This window comes from Hemiscyllium ocellatum, chromosome 12 (genome assembly GCF_020745735.1).
Source record: "Hemiscyllium ocellatum isolate sHemOce1 chromosome 12, sHemOce1.pat.X.cur, whole genome shotgun sequence".
NCBI classification, from domain to species: Eukaryota; Metazoa; Chordata; class Chondrichthyes; order Orectolobiformes; family Hemiscylliidae; genus Hemiscyllium; species Hemiscyllium ocellatum.
The window spans coordinates 59,365,660-59,387,762 of NC_083412.1; the positions used below are offsets into that span (position 1 = coordinate 59,365,660).

Below are 22,103 nucleotides of genomic sequence, written 5' to 3' on the forward strand. Positions count from 1 at the left end.
CTGGTTGTAATAACATTATGTACCTTTTATCACATTGTCATGTGGCTGATTGTCACTTGATAGAAATGACTTACTTTTATACGTACGGACTTGCATCGTTTTTGAATATCTGAGGATGGCAGGTTATAAAACCTATAGTTTCCCAATGGTTGATTGTTCAAGGTGCCATGGAGAAAGGAGAGTCAACTTGCCAACCAATCAGCACACGGTTCGTCTACATTATAACCTCTTGTGGTTGTTTGAAATTTAGCATTTTTGCATTGTTCCAGATGAGTGCAAGGCAAAAGATTTTTGGCAACATCACTCTTATTGCTGAGAAAAGAAAAGTATAATGTATTTTCACTCTGACAACGGGAATTCTACTGATCTAAGCAAATATACTTGCGTCAATTGCGGATTAATTCTGAAGATCCTTCATTCAAACCTGACTTTTGTTTCCAGTATTATGTCATTTATAACATTTAATTATTTTGGGAGTGGCTTCTTTCTAATTTAGTTTTTCTCTCTTAGGTCATATTGGTCTCTTTGTGTGCTGGGGGTGTGGGTTTGAATCTCATTGGAGGCAATCACCTGTTCCTGTTGGATATGCACTGGTAAGATGTACTGCAAGTAGTTACTCACTAAAATAAAATGTCTATTGCTAGAACACCTATTCCTTGTTGTTCTGTGCATGTCAGTAGTTTTGTACTGCAGGGGTGGTCTCCTGGTAATGTCACTGGACAAGTAATCCAATCTATAGGTGCAGCCTAATGCTCAAGGGGACATTGGTTCAAATCCTGACAAGAAATTTAAATTCAATTAATCTTAAATCTGAATATAAAGCTAATGGTGCCTGAAATGTTTGTTGTTTGCTGTGAAAACCCATTTGGTTCACCTAATGAATGTCCTTTTAGCGAAAGAAATTAGATTAGATTAGATTAGATTAGATTACTTACAGTGTGGAAACAGGCCCTTCGGCCCAACAAGCCCACACCGACCCGCCGAAGCGCAACCCACCCATACCCTTACATTTACCCCTTACCTAACACTACAGGCAATTTAACATGGCCAATTCACCTGACCCGCACATCTTTGGACTGTGGGAGGAAACCGGAGCGCCCGGAGGAAACCCACGCAGACACGGGGAGAATGTGCAAACTCCACACAGTCAGTCGCCTGAGTCGGGAATTGAACCCGGGTCTCAGGCGCTGTGAGGCAGCAGTGCTAACCACTGTGCCACCGTGCCGCCCACAATCTGTTATCCTTTCGTAGTCTGGTCTATATGTGACTCTAGACCCACAATAACATGGTTGACTCTTGCTTGCTATGTAAAATGGTCTAGTCAGTTACTTCAGTTCAAGGTCAATTTGAGGAATAGCAGCAACAGCTGACCATGCTAGTTACACCCAGGTCCCATGAAACTGTAAAAGGAAACATTCTGTCTGACTTCAAATATTTTTAGTTATCAACATATTAAAATATTTTAATAACTCAGCACTTATTATTGCAAGCTTTCAATTATAGCATTAATTATAGGTATCCTTGTATCAAAATGACCACATATTTGCATATCACATTTCAATTCAATCCTTAATGCTTTCTTTTACCAAGTGCTTTGTGAAGATGTGACTTTTGGAACTGATGTTTTCCTTCATTCATAACAACACACTTTTTCTTGAATAATTGAGAATTTTCTTATTTATTTCAGTTATGATATTAATTCCCACCTTCCTTTTAGATTCTTCTGTATAGTCAGATTCCACTTGTACCTGTTTTGATCACTGCCTCCTTAGATTTGAAGGTACATAGTAACCTAATCCTGGGCCTCAATCGGTGCCAATCTGATCACAACATAACTCTTATCAATTTTCCTGAGCTTATTTTAAATGTGTTGTCCCTGATGCTTGGTAATGAAACCATCTCTGATCAGAGCTTTACCTTCATGCACTCTTTGTCTAATTTCAATAAATCTTCTTCATATAATAATGTGGATTCATTGTAAGATTGATGGAATGCTGTATGCGTTCGGTATATTTTATACTTTTTTAACCAAATTCCATTGCACTTTGTTTCTTCTATAGTAAAATTTGCATTTTTTTTCTTGCAGGAGGTCTTTGCAAAGTGGCTACTTTGCAAAAGGTTTTTAAATCTAAAGCTACGTTAATTTTAGAAAAGGTTATGTTCATTAATTAAAGATTGATAAAAATTAATTAAAGAAGGAAGCGTATGTCAGATATAGACAGGATAGATTGAGTGAATCCTTAGAGTATAAAGAAAGTAGCTGTATACTTAAGAGGGAAATCAGGAGGGCAAAACGGGGACATGAGATAGCTTTGGCAAATAGAATTAAGGAGAATCCAAAGGGTTTTTACAAATATATTAAGGACAAAAGGGAAACTAGGGAGAGAATCGGCCCCCTCAAAGATCAGCAAGGCAGCCTTTGTTTGGAGCCACAGAAAATGGAGGAGATACTAAATGAATATTTTGCATCAGTATTTACTGTGGAAAAGGATATGGAAGATATAGACAGTAGGGAAATAGATGTTGACATCTTGCAAAATGTCCAGATTACAGAGGAGGAAGTGCTGGATGTCTCAAAACGATTAAAGGTGGATAAATCCCCAGGACCTGATCAGGTGTACCCAAAAACTCTGTGGGAAGCTAGAGAAGTGATTGCTGGGCCTCTTGCTGAGATATTTGTATCATCGATAGTCACAGGTGAGGTGCTGGAAGACTAGAGGTTGGCAAATGTGGTGCCCTGTTTAAGAAGGGCGGTTAAGACAAGCCAGGGAACTATAGACCGGTGAGCCTGACCTCAGTGGTGGGCAAGTTGTTGGAGGGAATCCTGAGGGACAGGACATACATGTATTTGGAAAGACCAGGACTGATTCGGGATAGTCAACATGGCTTTGTGCGTGGGAAATTATGTCTCTCAAACTTGATTGAGTTTTTTGAAGAAGTAACACAGAAGATTGATGAGGGCAGACCGGTAGATGTGATTTATATGGACTTCAGTAAGGCATTCGACAAGGTTCCCCATGGAAGACTGATTAGCAAGGTTTGATCTCAAGAAATACAGGGAGAACTAGCCATTTGAATACAGAACTGGCTCAAAGGGAGAAGACAGAGGTTGGTGGTGGAGGTTTGTTTTTCAGACTGGAGGCGTGTGACCAGTGGAGTTGCCACAAGGATCAGTACTGGGCCCTCTACTTTGTCATTTACATAAATGATTTGGATGTGAGCATAAGAGGTTTGCAGATGACACCAAAATTGGAGGTGTTGTGGACAGTGAAGAGGGTTACCTCCGATTACAACAGGATCTGGACCAGATGGGCCAATGGGCTGAGAAGTGGCAGATGGAGTTTAATTCAGATAAATGTGAGGTTCCTCACATTTTGGGAAAGCAAATCTTACCAGGACTTATACACTTAATGGTAAGGTTCTCGGGATTGTTGCTGAACAAAGAGACCTTGGAGTGCAGGTACATAGTTCCTTGAAAGTGGAATCGCAGGTAGATAAGCTAGTGAAGAAGGCGTTTGGTATGCTTTCCTTTACTGGTCAGAGTATTGAGTACAGGAGATGGGAGGTCATGTTGCGGCTGTACAGGACATTGGTTAGGCCACTGTTGGAATATTGTGCGCAATTCTAGTCTCCTTCCTATCTGAAAGATGTTGTGAAACTTGAAAGGGTTCAGAAAAGATTTACAAGGATGTTGCCAGGGTTGGAGGATCTGAGCTACAGGGAGAGGCTGAGCAGGCTGGGGCTCAGAGGAGCGTCGGCTCGGAGGAGCGTTGGAGGCTGAGGGGTGATCTTATAGAGGTTTACAAAATGGAGGGGCATGGATAGGATAAATAGACAAGGTCTTTTCCCTGAGGTCGGGGAGCCCAGAACTAGAGGGCATATGTCTAGGGTAAGAGGGGAAAGATATAAAAGAGACCTAAGGAGCAACCTTTTCACTCAGAGGGTGGTACGTGTATGGAATAAGCTGCCAGAGGATGTGGTGGAGGCTGGTACAATTGCAACATTTAAGAGGCATTTGGATGGGTATATGAATAGGAAGGGTTTGAAGGGATATGGGCCGGGTGCTGGCAGGTGGGACTAGATTGGGTTGGGATATCTGGTCGGCATGGACGGGTTGGACTGAAGGGTCTGTTTCCATGCTGCTCATCTCTATGACTCTATGACTGTATGTTTTGACAGATGAGATTGATATTCACTCAACTGTTTTTACAGGAACCCAGCATTGGAGGAACAGGCATCTGATCGAATTTATCGTGTGGGGCAACTCAAGAATGTAACTGTGCATAGGTAATGAATGTTGTCAAGCTAAAGGTGCAGTGTTCCTTTTGCGTGAAAATGAGTGGAAGGATAAGTTAAAATAATTCTTGTGCATTTTTGCTTAACTCTGCATTTGAAAGTCAAAAAGAAAATTAACTTATTCAAAGCTACAACTGCGACACTTTTGAAGGACCTACTTGGATTTTAATTCTTCCTATACTAAGCTGCAAGCAGCATCACCATTTGGAAGGAAACATCTAACAACACTAAGGCAAATTGTAAAATGTTGTTCAAACATGACTGGTTAAGGATAGAGTTGGGTCCCTAAGGGCCGACCAGGGTAAGCTGCGCACTGAAGCAACAAGTATGGCAAAAGTATTAAATAAGTACTTTTGTTTATGTCTTTACCAATTAAAAAATACTTCTCATGGGTATGTACCTAGCTTGCACCCTATTCCTCTTTTTTGAAAGTCTCCCATTTTTCACCCACTGTTTGTTTAATACACCAAAACATACTTCCAATCAACCTATTCCAGTTCAACTTTTGGACTCCTAAAATCTGTCCTCTTTCTTTTTGGGATTTTAACCCTTGACTGATTTTTAAACTTCTCCAACTTTGGTTCTGTCTTTACCGAATTTGAAAATGTTGACAATGGTAATCGAAAATGTGGGTATTGAGCAACTGAGCAGTGTAGTGATAGATAGAGATGCTTTAAAAAAAAATTGTAGGCAGCATTCCAGGTAGAAAAATCACCAGGCCCAGATGAGATACATCTAGATTACTGAGAGGGATAATCAAGAAAATTGGGGAGCCATTGACAGAAATTTTCCAGGCCTCTCTGAGCACAGGATTAGTTCCAGGGTACTGGAGGATTGTAAATGTAGTGTTGTTGTTTAAGAAAGGGGCAAAGGATAACCTTAGAAACTACAGACCTGTCAGCTTGACATCAATAGTGGGAAAACTGATGGAAGCCATAATCTGGGATATGGTAAATATCCATTTCAGAGACCAATAAATTAATACTGTATGCAGTCAACATGGCTTTGTCAAGAGCAGGTCATATCTGACAAATTTAATTAAGCTCTTTGAGGTGACACAGGTAGGGGATGAGGATAGTGCTGTAGATATTGTATACGTAGACTCTTAGAAAGCATTCAGTACGTTGTCACATGCCAAATTGTTTAGCAATGTGGGATTGATGGGTCCTTGGCATCATGGATTAAAAGCTAACTAAAAGAAAGGAAACAGAGTAGGTATAAATGGGCATTTCTCAGACTGGAGACAAGTTGAAAGTGGTGTTCCCAGAAATTGCTTTTTCTTATTTTTATATAACTGAAGATGGATTGAGGATACAATGCCTACATTTATGGATGATACTAAGCTAGAGAGAATAGTGAATTGTGAGGATGATGCTGAGTGACTTCAGAGGGACCTTGACAATTGGCCAAATGGGCAGACACCTGGCAGATGAATTTCAATGCAGAGAAATGGGAGATAATGCATTTCAGTAGAAGAAACATGCAAAGACTATACAGGCTCAATGGTAAAACTTTAAGGGGAGCACAGGAACCTTAGGGTTCACATGCATAAGTTCCTGGAGATGGCCAGGCAAGTTGAAGCAGTTGTTAAGAAGTTTATAGGATCCTTCGGTTTATAAATAGAGAGGTAATAGCTGACTTTGATTTTTAAATTTAGAATAGTAAGCCAAGTAAATTAGATGTGGGATGAAAAGCAACTGAGAGGAAATTTAGCTCTAGTCAATTGTTGAAAGTTTTTCAGTGCATTAGATAGTTTTCCAAAGCAAAGCAACAGGCCACATTTAAATACTGATGCGCACAGCGAAGATAAATACCCACTTACTATGAGATAAATATTCCTTTACTATTAGATTGTTAATAAATGATTATGTTTGATCACATTTAATGCTAGCTTTGTAAGGTAACTTGTATGATTAATCCAATGGTCCATCATTACCTGTAACCGGATTGAAAACGAACCTTCCAGCTCAGAGAGCAAACCTATATCCAGAACATCAACCTTAGCTACAAACCTTCTCAAAACTTGCTATTACCTGTAACGATTCTAGTAATGTGGGTATTTAACACCAGGCTGTTGATACTGCAAATTATAAGAAGGAAATGGTAAACAAGGGAAAGAATAAGATGTGTCTGACATTCTAGTTCTATGAGTCAAAGATTGGACCTTGCAAAGTTTAACATAAGGAAGAAAACCATACCAGAAAGAGTTATGCCATTTAAAGACCGACAAAGCCCTGTGAGCTGATTGTTTCCACCTCCTGGTTTTTTGAAAGAAGGCAATGAGGAAACTGCTGATGCTTTAGCCTTAATCTTTCAAAGCCTGCTCTTTACTGGAACTGACCCTTTTAACTTGGAAAATTGCTAATGTAACTCCAGTAATTAAGAAAGGGAACAGGAGATGTCACAGTAGACAAGGATTTAAAAAGACGTGATATATATATATAGACTTCAGATGGCATTTTGTAAGATTCCACTTAAGAAAAGCTTATAGAATTGAAGGCAGATCATTGCTTGAATAGGAAATTGGTTAGTTGTGAAGTAGAGAATGCTGGAATTGTTGACTAAAATTTTGTGCAAGTTATGCTTTTGTGCTGATGGTTGCTAAAGCTTGCAGGAGCAAGCATAAGTGGAAGTAGGACCATACTACAGTTGATAGAAAACGGAGTAAGCATAATGGATATGTACATCAACTGTAGGAAGTAAACAGTGCGTCTATAACATTAGTTTGTTCTGCGGCCTTTATATTCACTGTTAATAACTTGGTCAACATAATGGATTGGATTTTCCAATTATCAGACGGTTGTTTCTGAAGTGGAGATAGGAGTTGCACATGGGGACCCTGTGAAATCCCTACTTCAGAGGAACTGCCCTGGAAATAAAACTGGAGATTCTATTGAGGAATCCCCTTTCATGTGGAACCCACTGGAAATATCCATTTAAAGAGGAGAATCCAGAGTGTGTTGCTGAAGTTTGTTAAATAATTACTCAGTTAAGACTATTAAATCTCTTGCTTGTGACTGATTTAAACAGATACTCCACCTTTATCTCAGCCAAAAAACGAATTCCCACAACCCCTGGGCACCAGACCTGATAGCTCCTGCAACTGAACCCTGACATCCCTCATAATCTCACCTCTCCTCTCTCTCTTTTCCCAAGTAACACTCCCTCTCTTCCCAATTATCTCTCTCACTCACTCACAATCTCTCTCACTCACTCACTCACAATCTCTCTCTCTCTCTCTCTCTCTCTCTCTCTCTCTCTCTCTCTCTCTCTCTCTCTCCCCCTCTCGCGCGCGCGCTCTCGCACACACACACACACCTGCTATTTGTACTCTGTATCAATGTCTGGGATACCACCCCTCAAGGTCTGACTTCTTCACCTTACCTGCTTCAGACAGGAGTTCCCCACCCTTTTCCCTGTTCCAGACCTGACCCCACCTCACTGCTCCATTCCTTACCCCCTTGGCAACTTACCCATCAAACAGCCCGACATCCCATTTACCTTGTGCTAACCATATCATTTTGACAGCAACTCTCAATGGCTCTCTGATTCTGGTCCTTTTAAATTTCAGCGTGTAGCAGCTGACTGCTATGAAAGATGGGATACTGGCATAGTAATTTGTGTGAACAAGAGCATAGAATTGCAAAATTGTGACAGGTAGATTTGAAAACAAAGGTATTTTGAACCTAATGGGTAGGGATATTGAGGTTTTTTTTAGGGTATTGAAAATCCAGATGGCTCAAAGGGATTTGAGGGATCTATGTACTCGACTAATATTTATACTGAAGTAAAAATCAGTCAAAACAAGTGAAAGGAGTTTTTGCCTTTTATTTTGCTAGACAGGAGAGATGGACAGACTGAAACCGCCAATTCTCTTGGCTTTCTTTCCATAATCAGTGTAGTTTTAATATTTTGATAAGGCTGGTGTCTGTTTCCAAACCTTTATTAACATGATCAATTTAAAAGTCTTTAGCAGTCCTTCATAGAATTAAACAAGGAATATTATTTATTCTCGCACACACACTTGCCCAGAAAATCTCTTCACTACATCAAAAATACAATAAGCCCCAAAGAAAGGTACAATAAAGGAAGGAGCAAATGTCTACTAAACTTTTAAGTCCAGTGAACAAGGCAGTTGATGCTCAGGTGGCCAAGATCTGAATCCAGGTGAATTTGTCATCATTCACAGTAAGGGACTGTTCAGCAGGTCATGCGATCAGCCCTGATAGCTCCTGTAGCCAGGAGTTCAATTTCTTTGCAGGTAAGCTGCATTTGTTTGAATAGGTTCTCGGAGTCTTTTCAAAAACAACTCAAAACCTCATTTCTTGAAAAGGCCACACCTCTCCACTTTTCTCTTCAGTTGCGACCTTGTTGATTTCTAGTTTGTGGACTGCCTCAAAGCAGGCAGGAGTTTGTAATAAAAAAATTCAAACTTTGAGTAGCTTGATTACTGGTGAATGTCCATTAACATAGAATCACAGGTAATTTTGATCTTTCACAATAACAGTGGTTTAAATTGAATCCAAAAAAAAAATTGACATGCAATAGAAGGTAGGGGTTTTTAGCGCTGCATTACAGGTAACCAGTCTCGAACGCATCCTGAAGCTGCAGAGTCTTGGAGTTTATTGTTCTGGAGTAAACCTTAACGATAGGAGTGGAATTCCACTTAGCCATGGCTATTCTAGATAAACTTTAGAAATTTCCAAAAGCTTGAATAGTCCTACAATTGGAAAGAAAGGTGATAATTTGACAGTCAGCTTATAGCCTCTCCTAGTCAGTTTTAAAGCAGATTACAGACTTGCATGGGGACCGCATTATCTAGAGGCCTAGAATATAATGAGGCTAGGTTTCACTACATCTTTCCAAGCCTTGGTTAGACCACATCAAGAGCATGATGTAAAGTTCAGGGTACCACATGTTGATAAATGCCTTGGGAGAAGTGCTGCGCACATTTATCGGGACTGAGGATGTTAAATTATGAGGAATGTTTACATGTGCTTGATTTATATTCTTGGAAAATGCATTTTTGTAAGATAATGTGATTTGAGGAGTTCAGGATTTCGAGAGGGATTAATACAGTAATGGAGAGAGACAGGTTCTGCTGGTTGGAAAGTGTGAAGACATGGGAAGACAACCTTCAAATTAAAGGCCTTTCAGGAGACAACACATCACCCAATGGCTGATGAAGTTGTGGAATTCTCTCTCAAATGCTATCATATTTATTTAATTTTAAAACTCCGATCAATAGACCTTTCTCAATGAAGGAAATTTGGGATATGGAGTCAAGGCAAATAAATAGAATAGGACATAGATCAGCTATGAACTCATTACGAGGGCATTGAGCTCACCAGCTCAATAATGTGTTACTGTTATTTCACAAACCATTTCCTTTAAAAATTGGAATATCAAATACATCACTGATCAATTTGTGCCAAAGCCATATGTCACTTCAGTTAATTTGAGCTCATGTACAAGAGATCGTACATCAGGGTCTCAGGCTTTACTGAAAAGAACAGAGACTATGTTCCGCAATGAGGTGAAAATCTGCTATCATTGGAAATATAGCATTCTATCTGGGTCAGACTGTCCTTGAATTGTTGTCAATTCACACTCATCTCAGGCGGATCAAGTCAAATTGTGACTGAAGTCAGAACTTGGTTTTCATTAATTTGTGTGAAATTGTTGTAAATATCCAAATGCAATGAGGTTTTGTAGCAAATTGGACATCGCTATGAAAGGTGTTTTTCAAAACAAAATGTTTTACTAAAGAAAAATTGTTTCTCTAGGTTTATCTGTGAGGGTACTATTGAGGAGAAGATCTTTGAGCTTCAGGAGAAGAAAAAGGATCTAGCAAAAAAGGTTTTAACAGGAACTGGAGGATCCTTTACTAAACTTACACTGGCTGATCTGCGAATTCTGTTTGGTGTCTGAGCTTCAAAGAAAAACAATCCTGCCATAAAATTATATTCTAACAAATTATAGTCAAAACTCAATGTGTCTGTACATTTGACAATTTGAGGCATTTCTGTATTTTGGAAACATTTTTGTGTCCAGCATAATATGAATATTGTGCAATTATGGTTCAAGTTATAAATCCTTTAGTGTACATGTTTGTTTGGTATATCTCTTTTTCTGTTGAAAAAAAACGAAACACAAAGTTGCATCTTCCCAATCCCTGGAGAAAAGTATTCGTTACATGATTTCATCGTTTAAAAATAAAATACTACTTTATTTTTGTTAATGATGGGAAAGTGTTCCCAATGCAAATGATTTTTATTTTACATATGATTTCATTTGGTCAGAATAGGTGCTTAACCTGAACTTAACATTCTTTAAAAACGGAATGTGAGATGGCAAGTTAATCATTAAAATAAATTTGGCTTCTTTTGCAAAATACTTTGGACAAGACTTTGGGGTATGTATTGTTTTTTCAACAATTAATCCATTTCATCCTTACCGTAACTTTTCACCTGCAATTCTTTAACCTGTCATGGATTTAACAAACTAGGTAAACATAGCACTTTTACTGTAATGAAATAGCATAGTAAAACAAAGTGTGACACCCAGTTCATGTAAGCAGGAACTGTCAGATCATCAAAATCTAGTTCAGAAGAATGTTTTAAGCTGATTTTTAATGTAGGAAAGTGAGGTGAAGTATAGAAAACAATTTCAGTTTTTGTGGCTTAGACAATTGAAGATGTGGCTACCAAGAGTGGAATATTACTGATTGGTCATGCAGTACAGACCAGGATTAGTGGAGAGCAGATCAGAGTTGTGGGCTGGATGAGATTACAAAGATATGGAAAGGAAAGGTCTTGGAGGGCTTGAAAACCACGGTAAAAACTGGGACAATCAAGATGCCATTTGACTGAGAAGCAATAGAAGTCAGCAAGAACTCGGGCATGGACGGCAGAGTTTTAAATGACTGCAAGTTCAAGGGGGGATCAAAGATGGGAGATCACCCAGGAGTAGTCAGGTCTAGAGGTAGCACAGACATGGTTGAGGGTTTCAGGAGCAAAAGAACTGAGACCGGTATATTAATGGAGATAACAAATGATGACACAAATGAGGTTGAAAGATCACCTGTGATTTCAGTGTTGTACAATTTATGAAATTGTTTCCCTGTGAGTTAATGTACTGTTTCTGAGATGTGTTTAATGCCAGCTCCAATTGCAATGGGTATCCCCATTGATGATAGAAGGGCTTCTTATGAAATGAGTTCAGGTAGGCTTGACACATTGGTAAATAACTAAGTCTGTTGCCCAGAACAGCCAACAATTCATCAGAAGTTGGCATTAAATGTTCAGTCTTGTTGGATAGCTGACCAGTTAATTGTAGGATTAATTAACTAAATTCAATAGGCAATCACTAAAATATAAATCCAATTTTTTTTTAATGCAAGCCCATTTGATGAGGGGATCTTGATTTATCTTCTAATCGTAAATATTGGAAATTCTTTTCTTGCACTAAAGAACTAAAACAAACAATTACTCTATATAAATTCTTATGTCAAGTATTATTATTCATGTAAAATCCAGAAAGATTTTAACTGTTGAAAATCCTTGAATTGTTTATATTAGTGCTTTTCAAAGTGTTGTGTGGAAGGTCCCTTCCATATCTAACTAACACTCCAAAGCGCCATCAGTCTTTGGTTTTCCTAATGTGATCCAAGACCCAAACACATTGTCCTGCTTAAACTTTTCAATTAGTAATTACCAAAATGAATACCATAAGAAAGCTGGTGTGCTTGTGCAAACCTAAATTTTAGGTTGAGCTCAAATCCATTGAAATATAGCTTTTTTTCCCTTCTAGAAAAGTGTTGTGCTTTAATGGCTGATATTTTGTAAGCAGTTGAGGTCATCTGTTTCTTTAATTCTCCAATACCTCCATTTCCTGAAAGTTGTCACTTATCTGTGCTTGCAGGTGAAAATTATTTTACCTGTTGGCAATACATAGAGGTTATACATAAACTAATGCAGGAACTCCAGTATTTAATGGATTGAGGAAAGTGAAGTCTGAGACCAATTTGAATTTATAAGTTACTGTATGAAATTATCATAAATCATTAGCAACAAAACTAGTAAGAAAAGTCAGAGACAGAAGAAAATTGCTGGAAAAGTTTTGGGGAAGAATCACTTAACTTGAAACATTAATTCTGACATCTATACACATTTGCTGCCAGACCTGCTGAGCTTTTCCAGCAATTTCCACTTTCATCTGATTTACGGCATCTGCAGTTTCAGTTTTATGAAATCAGAAAAGTCCATTTGTATCATTTATGCAAATCTCCTGATTATTTCAATGGGACTGGATTCCACAAGAGCTTTTGAGGAATAAAACAAAATAATGTAAATTTATATCTCAAAACAAAGCTAAACTTTAACAACTTACCGCTTAACAGAAAATCTGAACATAAATCATTACCATCACTAACAAACTCAATCCCACAAGGATGATGATGTAGCGTACTGCGGTAAACCGGCTACCTGAAAATGGAGTTCATAGGGTAAGAACACCTGGCTTTGATAACAGATTGACAATATATTAACTTTTAATGGGCTATTTTGTGGTGCAGTGGCAGTATCCCTGCCCTTGTTCAAGTTGAACCTGCTCAGGTTCAAGTTACACCTGCACCAGAGGTGTGTAATAATGTCTCTGAACAGGTTGAATCGAAAAATTGGTTGAAAAAAAAACTCACATTTCAACATTCTTTTTTGTCCTTTTGCTTTTAAACAGAGACACCTACTTTGAATTAATTGATTTACCTGAGTAATTTATGGTCTGTCATAGCTAATTTGGAAGTTTGTGTCTTTCAATCCTTCAATAATTGAGCTAAACATCTTTTAATGGAGTTAACTCTTGTTACACTCGATCAACTAATATATTAACATTACTTGAGTTCAGACAAATGTTTCTGCTTGTAATCTGGATATGATATTTATTTTACAGCTATTTCCTTAAGCATAACTTGATAATAATTTGATTGCACCAACACTTGAGTAAAAAAAAAGCTGTTTCATTACACCACAAGCAGAGCACACAGTTACATTTTGAATCATTTAAATCAATTGGCCAATTTATTTTCCCATGTGAACATAAAATAACATCCCACCCTTCCTCTGCATCAATAGATTTTCTATTAAGACTTACTGACTTAAACACGGCACCTTTCTCACTACCCTGCAGCATTTGTAAACATTCAGGCATAGTAAAAGCACTGAGAACTCTTAAATTTAAAAACTGTTCACACAAATGAAGAAAAGAATCAAAAAGGTCTTAATGTAACACATTCCAATAAGGGCAGATATCTTAATGGGATGCAGATCCTGACATTTGTAATAACAACTTGTAAATCTGATGATATATAATTTACTGGTCTGAAAAATCATGCATTGAAAATGTAACTGGTTTTTGAATCATTATTTTTAAATGATTTTAGAACAATACCATAAATTATATTAATCTGGCAATTCTGTATTAGCCAAAATTCTGTGCTTCGCAATTGGAAATGTTCATAGACAAAAATAGAAATTGCTGGAAAAGCTCAGCAGGACCGGCAGCATCTGTGGAGAGAAATCAGTTCACGTTTTGGGTCGAGTGACCATTCCTGAGAACTGGAAATATTTATAATTGGAGTGTGACTTTTACATTCACGACTGCCATGCATAAAAATAAATCTGTGTTACTTGCCCATTACAAAAGAAAATTTAGTTTGATGAGTCCAGGTTAACAGTGGTATATTTAGCTGGACGTACTGTTTACATTGGTTGAATTGCCAGTTAACATTGCTTGAAATATATTGTGATTCAGCTAATGTTATTACTGGACAAATCAGGTCTCAGACTAAAACTTGACTTGTTCGATTGAAGCTTATTTTGTTTTGTTTTAGCTGTAACAAAGTGATCTCTCAGTAAAACATATGCATGCAGTGCTGCAGATATTGCTTTAACAAAAAGCAGAAGTTCATTAATAAACAAATCAAGATAAATAGATTAAACCAAACTATCAACTTGTAACAAATTCATATCTTAAAACACACAATAAAAGTAAAATTCCATTAATCCCAAAACAATTTGCAAAGAAAAACATCAATTCTTATTTTGTACCCAAAACACAGTTACATCATATATTTTGCGAAGTACTCAAAAACATCACACATACAATAGTTATAGAGGCATAGAGATGAACGGCACAGAATTAGACCTTTCTATCCAATTCGCCCATGCCAACCAGCTATCTGAACCTAATCTAGTCCCTTTTGCCAACACTTGGCCCATATCCCTCTAAAAGCTTCCAATTCATATACCCATCCAGATGCCTTTTAAATGTTGTAATTTTACTGGTCTCCACCACTTTCTCTGGCAGCTCATTTCATACACGCAGCACCATCTGTGTGAAAAACTTAACCCTTAGATTCATTTTAAATTTTCCCCCCACATCCTAAACCTAGGCCCTTTAGTTCTGGACTCCCCCACCCAATGGAAAAGTCTTTGTCTATTTATCCTATTCATGCCCCTCATAATTTTGTAAACCTCTATAAGGTCATCCAGCAACCTCCAATGCTCAAGGGGAAAAAAGCCGCAGCCTACTCATCCTCTCCCTAAAGCTCAAATCCTCCAACCCTGGCAACATCCTTGTAAATCTTTTCTGAACCCTTTAAAATTTCACAACATCAATCCAATAAGAAGATGACCAGAATTGCACACACACACACACACACACGAGAATCCCTTTCTCTAACACCTTGGTCAATTTGATTGTTATTTAACTTCTAGACTGGAAATGCTGATAACTTCTTCCTGGACCTATTTTGTTCATACTCCGCTTTAAGCAATTTCGGTAGGGTTTTATCGCAACACTTCTTGTCTTGTGCTATCATTAACTCTTTACTTCAAAGTATATCCTTTCTCAGGAGCATATTGTGATACAAGCACTTTTATCAAAGGACCTCACAGGATTGCTCAAAACTCATTGTAAATCTTTAAGCTATGATTGTTCCTTAAACTTAATATAATTCCAGAAGCTTTTTGTAAATCTTATTTACATGGCTGAGTCACAAAACAATCTAAAGTAAACAAACTGCTGCAAATGTGTTGCTGGTCAAAGCACAGCAGGTTAGGCAGCATCTCAGGAATAGAGAATACTCAGGAATACTTAAAGTAAACAAACATTGAGCACAAAATCTTCATTAATTCTAAATCTAGGCATCAAAGACTCCTATCAATAAACTTTCATTGTTTAGTTAAATGTCCAACTGTCCATCTGCTCAATTGTTTTTCCTGTTTCATTTATTTTTTTCAACAAATACACAATTTACAAAACAATTAACAATAACAGCTGTATACAGAGAAACAGCAATTTTACAAGGGAGAGGAATGGCAAAGCCAGGCCCCAAACCCTAACGTTCAACTGGTTTTCAGGGAAATGAGGACAAACCTCAAACCCCCTGCTCAGTTTTTTATTCAGTCTTCAGTCCCAGTAATTGATTAGCTATCCATGTGAGCATATTTGTGCTCAAGGCAGATTTCTCGATCTTTGTGCATAAAGATTTGATATGAAATACAAATTCATTGTACTGCATACGTAGCAGAATCCTCTGAGCACTACTTTTTGCACATGGATATTTAGATCTTAACATTCATACTTTTGTCTTTTTTTGAAAATTTCTCCTGTCAAACCAACAAAGTTGCTAATTTTGGGCTGTGTTTCAGGAGGGCACTTACCTGTGTCCAATCATCCACCTTTAATTCTACACTTTTGTCCTTACTAGCTATCAATCGAGTCATAGATTTATTTATAGTATCGGTTATGCTATTTGCATTTTAACGGGCAAGTTTTTCATTATATTTGTAAAATTAATTCCTTTCAATTATAAGTTTTCATAAGTTTCATATTTTTTGAAATGTGCTGTGCTGCAGAGTAATCTAGTTATACATTTTAGAACTAATCCAATACTATTTCATTAATTTAAAATGAGAATTATACTCTAAGTTGGTAGCTTTTTTACAACTGGTCATTCTTTAGTTATATGAGGTGAAAGTTAAATGTTCATTATTGTTGGGAGGAGTTTTTTAAAAATCATAACTTAAGATTAATTAGATCTTATGGAAGTAACCAGTTGAATTTATCCTGCTCGAAATCCTTGCATTGTTGAACAGCATGAGCAGTTCATGTTGGGAGCAATAATATTTAAAGAAAAACAGTATTGATGGATTGGAATCACTTTTTTGTTTCTCACTCTAAAATCAGGCCATGATTTTCATACAAACATATGAAACGGTAGCAAAATACAGTTTATTCCCCCAGGGGTTCTCCAGCATTCAATAAAGTCATTCTGATCTGCCTTCTAAGATCAGGAGTTCCAAAGTTACGTAGTGCTCTGATTTTTTTTTAAAAACTTCTAATTGGTCCAAACCAGCTGACCTAATTTCAAAATATTTCTCCCGTGTTTTGAATTTAAACATACAGACCGGGCATTCACCCAAACAAGCTAAGAGAACTTCATACTGATTGGACAATTGCAGAGGCTGATATTTCTTCATTCTGGATTCCCCTATCAGCCTCCCTCACGCACACACATATTTCTGTCCCTGATTAAACAAGAAGACTCTATCCTAAATGCTCTGACTACCTCCTGATACCAAGAACCTTCGTAACTTTCTTTCAGCTTCCAGCTCACAAACTCTGCGCCAAAGCATCTGAAGCTTGAAATGTTTCTGCTGAAGAGTTTGCTCTGGATCACAATAGCATCCAGAAGCTCCCACATACTTTAGCCTCGACACTTCACCTGTCTTCCCATCCTGTGTGAGGTTAAATTAATTGTGCAATTATGTTATAAACTTAGGTTCCTTTTGATATATTTTACCGACATTATGACTAATTCATACACTGTTAAAATTAAAAATAAAATAGACAACCGCTTACCAGATACTCACCAAAACGTTAATCCTTTCCCAAGAATAGAACAAGAGCTAATTCTGACGGGACAGGAAAGGTAGAAAAACAAAACGAATTACACACTTTCCTTCACCGCAACTCCCCAATCTCCAGACTCCAGGATGCATTGAGTTTCATTAATCTGTGTGTATCCCTTGGCTACCCTTTCAGATTTTCACAAAGCACCCCATCAGGTGCCACACAAGCGGTGCCACAAGCTCATAGCAGGGGTGGAGTACAAGCTGGGTAGGGTGCCCGCTGAGTAGGGGGTAGGGCGCCGGGCAAGTCGGGGGAAGGAGGGAACAGGTCAGATTCGATTTGGGTTTCAGGTCCCACATGCGTCAGGTCAGGACCTGGGGCTGTAAGTGCTGTGGGGATCGGTGGAGTAAGGGTGTGCCAGGTAACCGCGGGGGGCAGTTTAATACAAGGTCTAACCTCTCTTGAGCAATAATTTCCTAAATTGCATCAGGACCCTCCACATGGAGACTTTTGGAGAGTTTGAGGCGAAAAGGATATACCCCCAGAACCTTCAATGTCTGCTACAATCGGGATTCCACAGGATTCCTGCACACACTTCCCAGTCACTGGAATGTTGGCTGTCTGGCCATGGGAAAATCTGGACCATTTTCTTTCTACACTGGACGTTTCAGAAACTGCTACTTATAGATGAGATGTGGTTTTACGAACAAAATTATCATTTTAAACCCTCCAGGCACCTGCCTCCTGTTTGCGCCGTTCCCTTTCAGCCACACATTGTCAGGTTGACTGGAGAAACGCAATAAAATACTCTTTATCTCCAAAAACGAGAGTTGAAAACATTCAGTTTCCCACTGTACTTTAGCAACGATACACAGTCAGGTATGTATATAAAAAAATGCACAGTCCGCCACACGACATGATGGGAGAACTCAAAAGGGTAGAATTGGGCCCGGTTCATAAATTGTGCACATTCAGCGATTCAACTTCATATTTTCACTTAGATGAGTAAATGTTACTTAAACAAATCTGATAAACTTGGACCAGATATGCATTTTTAGAAAGTTAATTTCTCATTTAAACAATTCAGTTTTAATAAGTCTGAACTTACAATAAATGCCGAGGCGCTATGGCAATCCACCTGCAATAGAATCGAATATTCTGCTGACAACTTCCTCTGATTTCCTGACAATATCTTGGATCGCGCTGTGGCCGACACTTTTTGTACGTTCATCAGACAATGTTGATCCATTTAATCTTCTCTACATAACCCGACCACTTAATATTGTGCCTTCCGATCTATGCATTAACATTTATCATTTCACAGTTTGATATGGACTCACTGGGAGTCCTGTGGTGTGGTCAGTATTAGTGAGGCACCTACCTGGACTGGCTCTGAGCCTTGTCCTCACTGACCCAGTGAAGGTGCTGTGCTGAATGTGACAGGAGACGGCGGCTCCCTGCTCCCGCTGGGGCTTTGCAATCCGCAGCCGGGAGCTCAGGTTGTAACTGCTGTCCGTGTTTACTGTCAGCGAGCCCGGCTCCTCCTGGTAGGAGACATCCCCCTCAACAATCCAGGAAATGGTCAGATCCCTCGGGAAAAATCCCGCAGCCAAACAAGTCAGTGTCTGAATCCCAACACCTTCATCCTGGGGATCCGCTGTCAGATAGATTTCAGGTTTCGCTAAATAAACACATCAAAACAACACACATTGTGTCAATCTTCATTGTAGCAAATAGAAATCGGCAGGTAGCAAGGAGAGGGATGGTTAAAACAGCCTGAAACTTGGATACTCAATGGGACAGTGCAGAATGGGTTTAATAAATTGTACCCCGATTACCAAATCACCGACACCAGGAGACAGACCCCTCCTCACAATGTGGGTCAGAATGAGAACCGGGACCCTCAATCCGTTTCATCCCGACACGCACTGGGGTTGTGGTTTGTTTTGGAGCAGGATGTTCAAGGAAGTAGGAAAAGTAAACTTTTTCATAAAATGGAGTCATAGAGGTCTACAGTACAGGAAAAGGTCCTTCGGCCCATCCATTCTGTTCCGGTTTAAAAAAACTATTGGGAGCCCATTATCCAGTTGGCGTTGTATGCCTTGTATTGCACGTGTACATTTAAATACTTGTTAAATGTTATCAGGGATTTTGCCTCCAACATCTTCACAGGCAGCGAGTTCCAGATTTCCATCATCTGATTGAAAACCTTTTTTCCCTCATATCCTGCCAGTCTCCTGCCCCTTGCCTTAAGTCTCTGCTCCCCGATCCATTAACCAGTCCAACAAGAGGAAAAGCTCTTTCCTGTCCACCCTATCAACGTCCCTCTTAATTTTGTACATCTCAATCATGTCCCCTCTCAATCTCCTCTGCTCTACTGCAAACCAATCTGTCCGATCTGTCTTCATAACTGAAACTTTCCAGCCCAGGTAACAGCCCAGGGGCGGCACGGTGGCTCAGTGGTTAGCACAGCACCAGGGTCCCAGGTTTGATTCTAGCCTCGGGCGTCTGTCTGTGTGGAGTTTGCACATTCTCCCCGTGTCTGCGTGGGTTTCCTCCGGATGCCCCAGTTTCTTCCCACAATTCAAAGATGTGCAGGTCAGGTGAATTGGCCACGCTAAATAGTGTTAGGTGCATTAGTCAGAGGGAATGGGTCTGGGTGGATTACCCTTCGGAGGGTCGGTGTGGACTTGTTGGGCCGAAGGTATGGAATCTAATCTAATCCTGGTAAATAGAAGTTACTGGAAAAGCTCAGCAGAATTTGTTCTGAGGAAGGGACACGAAACGTTAACTCTGATTTCCCTTCACTGATGTTGCTTTTACAGCGATTTCTGATTTTGGTTTTGATTTACAGCATCCGATGTTCTTTCCGTTTTTATTTAGCATCCTGATAAATCTCCTCTGCACCTTCTCCAATGCAGTTACACCTATCCTATAATGTACTTTGCCTGTTCTTAAACGTTATGCCAAAGGCAAACATATTATATGTCTTCTTAAGCACTCACTCGGCCTGACGTTAGGGACTTGTATGACATGCACACCAAGGTCCCTCTGATCCCCAATGCTCCCCAGGGTCCAACCGTTCCTGACCGATTCCCTTGCCTTATTTGTCCTGCCCATGTGCGTCACCTCACATTTATCTGGATTGAATTCCATTTACCGCTGACCAACCCACCTGGCTAACAAGTCTATATCATCTCCATCAATTCTGTTTTATTTGGCACTATACTTGTTGGAAATCGGATCTTTCGGGTTCAGCTTTGTCTTTTGGGTGGTTTTCTTCAAACTAAGTGTTGAAAAGGATGGGACTGAAAGGATCCGATCGAAAAGCAGGTGTTGCTGGTGGGTGGTTAATGTGAGATTCCAGGTAACCCCCGGGCAGACCCTGTGCTCCCACACAACATCCCAGCGTGGGCTCTGTCTCTGTGATTCTGGGCACTGTTTCTGTTTCCTTCTCTCGCACACTGAGTTATTTCACTCTCCCTTCATCTTCTCAGAGAAAGCTCCCTGCACAGAACCAGGCCATTTGGCCCATCGTGGCGAAAGGGAGGACTGCAGATGCTGGGGGTCAGAGTCAAGATGAGAGTGGTGCTGGAAAAACACATCAGGTCAGGCTGGAGCTTCAGTGAGCCTGACATGAAGGGCTGCTGAAGGGCTTTTGCCCCAAACGTCGATTCTTCTGCTCCTCGGATGCTGCCTGACTTGCTGTGCTTTTCCAGCACCACTCTCACCTTGACATTTGGCCCATCGTGTTCCTGCTGGTTCGACAGCCGCCTTATTCGGAAACTCTGAGAAATGTTTCTCTTCAGAATGTTTTGAAATTCATGATGAAATCTGTCTCTGTCCCAGTCCGGGGCAGTGCGGGTAAAACCGAGCCCATATGTGGACTCTGTTTCGGATGATCTTCAGTGTGAACCTGTGCCGCTTGGTTTGGGACATGGGGATAGACTCTCCCTGTCTATTCTGTCCAGACACTGAATCAGCAACAAAACCTCGCGGATTCTGGGAACACTCAGCAGGTCAGGCTGTCTCTGGGGCACGGCTCAGATAAACCACTTTGATAAACTGTTCAACTATTAAACCTTCAACTTCTTCCAGTTCTGACTAACCTGACCCATGACCTGTTTCTCTCTCTCTCTCCAGATGCAGCCCTTCCTGCTGAATATTTCGGATCTTCCACAATTACCTTGGATGTTCAATGTTGTTCCATTTCCCTGGAAGTATTTCCAGGGCCGAGGTTTCTCTCTGAGAACCACACAGCGGTAAGTGTCAGAATCATTCACCATCAGCTCCCGGATAATGAGGAAACTCTCTGACACTGACACTGACACACGAGGGCTGTTTTCCAGGAATTTCGTGGATCCTTTGCCGCTGAAGTCAGGATTGTCTCTTGCCCGACACCAATAATATTTCACCAGCTCCGCCCGCTCCTCTCCCGGTATCAGGCTGCAGTTAATCCGAGCGGTCTGTCCTCTCAGGAGGGAGAGAACTGGAGGAGACTCAATCACTTCCAGGGGGACAACAGGCCCTGGAACATAATGTGACAACAAATGGGAACATCATCTCCACAGAGCCCGAGTCTAACTGCAATGACTGTTCCCTGGACTCAAAGGCAATCCTTACCTAAGAGGAAGAGCCAGAGCCTGAGAGCTGAGCCCATGTTCCTGAGGATGACGCTGTCTCACTGGTTACTTGGAGCTGTTGGTCATTGAGTAAAAAAATGAGGTCTGCAGATGCTGGAGATCACAGCTGCAAATGTGTTGCTGGTCAAAGCACAGCAGGCCAGGCAGCATCTCAGGAACAGAGAATTCGACGTTTCGAGCATGAGCCCTTCATCAGGAATAAGAGAGAGAGAGAGCCAAGCAGGCTAAGATAAAGGGTAGGGAGGAGGG

General features: G+C 39.9%; 2 protein-coding genes across 3 annotated transcripts in view; one reads left to right on the forward strand and one right to left on the reverse strand.

The window, feature by feature from the left end:
• Positions 1-10,548, forward strand: part of ttf2 (transcription termination factor, RNA polymerase II) — a 56,075-nt gene extending 45,527 nt beyond the window's left edge. For both annotated transcript variants that reach the window (XM_060833594.1, XM_060833595.1), the window contains exons 21-23: positions 511-593; positions 4,213-4,287; positions 10,083-10,548. In XM_060833594.1, the coding sequence (XP_060689577.1) occupies positions 511-593; positions 4,213-4,287; positions 10,083-10,227 (303 nt within the window). In that variant the 3' untranslated portion in view covers positions 10,228-10,548. The remainder of the gene's footprint in view (positions 1-510; positions 594-4,212; positions 4,288-10,082) is intronic.
• Positions 10,549-12,692: 2,144 nt separating this feature from the next.
• On the reverse strand, positions 12,693-21,871 carry LOC132820583 (tyrosine-protein phosphatase non-receptor type substrate 1-like). Its single transcript, XM_060832788.1, has 5 exons — positions 21,835-21,871; positions 21,398-21,739; positions 18,593-18,892; positions 17,232-17,273; positions 12,693-12,782 (listed from the first exon to the last, which is right to left on the reverse strand). Exons 1-4 carry the CDS (start codon positions 21,869-21,871, stop codon positions 17,239-17,241), a joined length of 714 nt encoding a protein of 237 aa, XP_060688771.1. The 3' UTR covers positions 12,693-12,782; positions 17,232-17,238.
• Between the last annotated feature and the right edge of the window lie 232 nt (positions 21,872-22,103).

What these genes read in the sequence shown, in the direction of transcription:
- LOC132820583 (XM_060832788.1), bottom strand. Translation starts at nt 21,871, where the DNA reads ATGGGCTCAGCTCTCAGGCTCTGGCTCTTCCTCTTAG. An exon ending in GCTCTGGCTCTTCCTCTTAG is followed by an intron (nt 21,740 to 21,834) that starts GTAAGGATTGCC and finishes ATTATGTTCCAG; the next exon opens with GGCCTGTTGTCCCCCTGGAA. An exon ending in AAGGCTCAGAGCCAGTCCAG is followed by an intron (nt 17,274 to 18,592) that starts GTAGGTGCCTCA and finishes CTGTCCCGTCAG; the next exon opens with AATTAGCTCTTGTTCTATTC.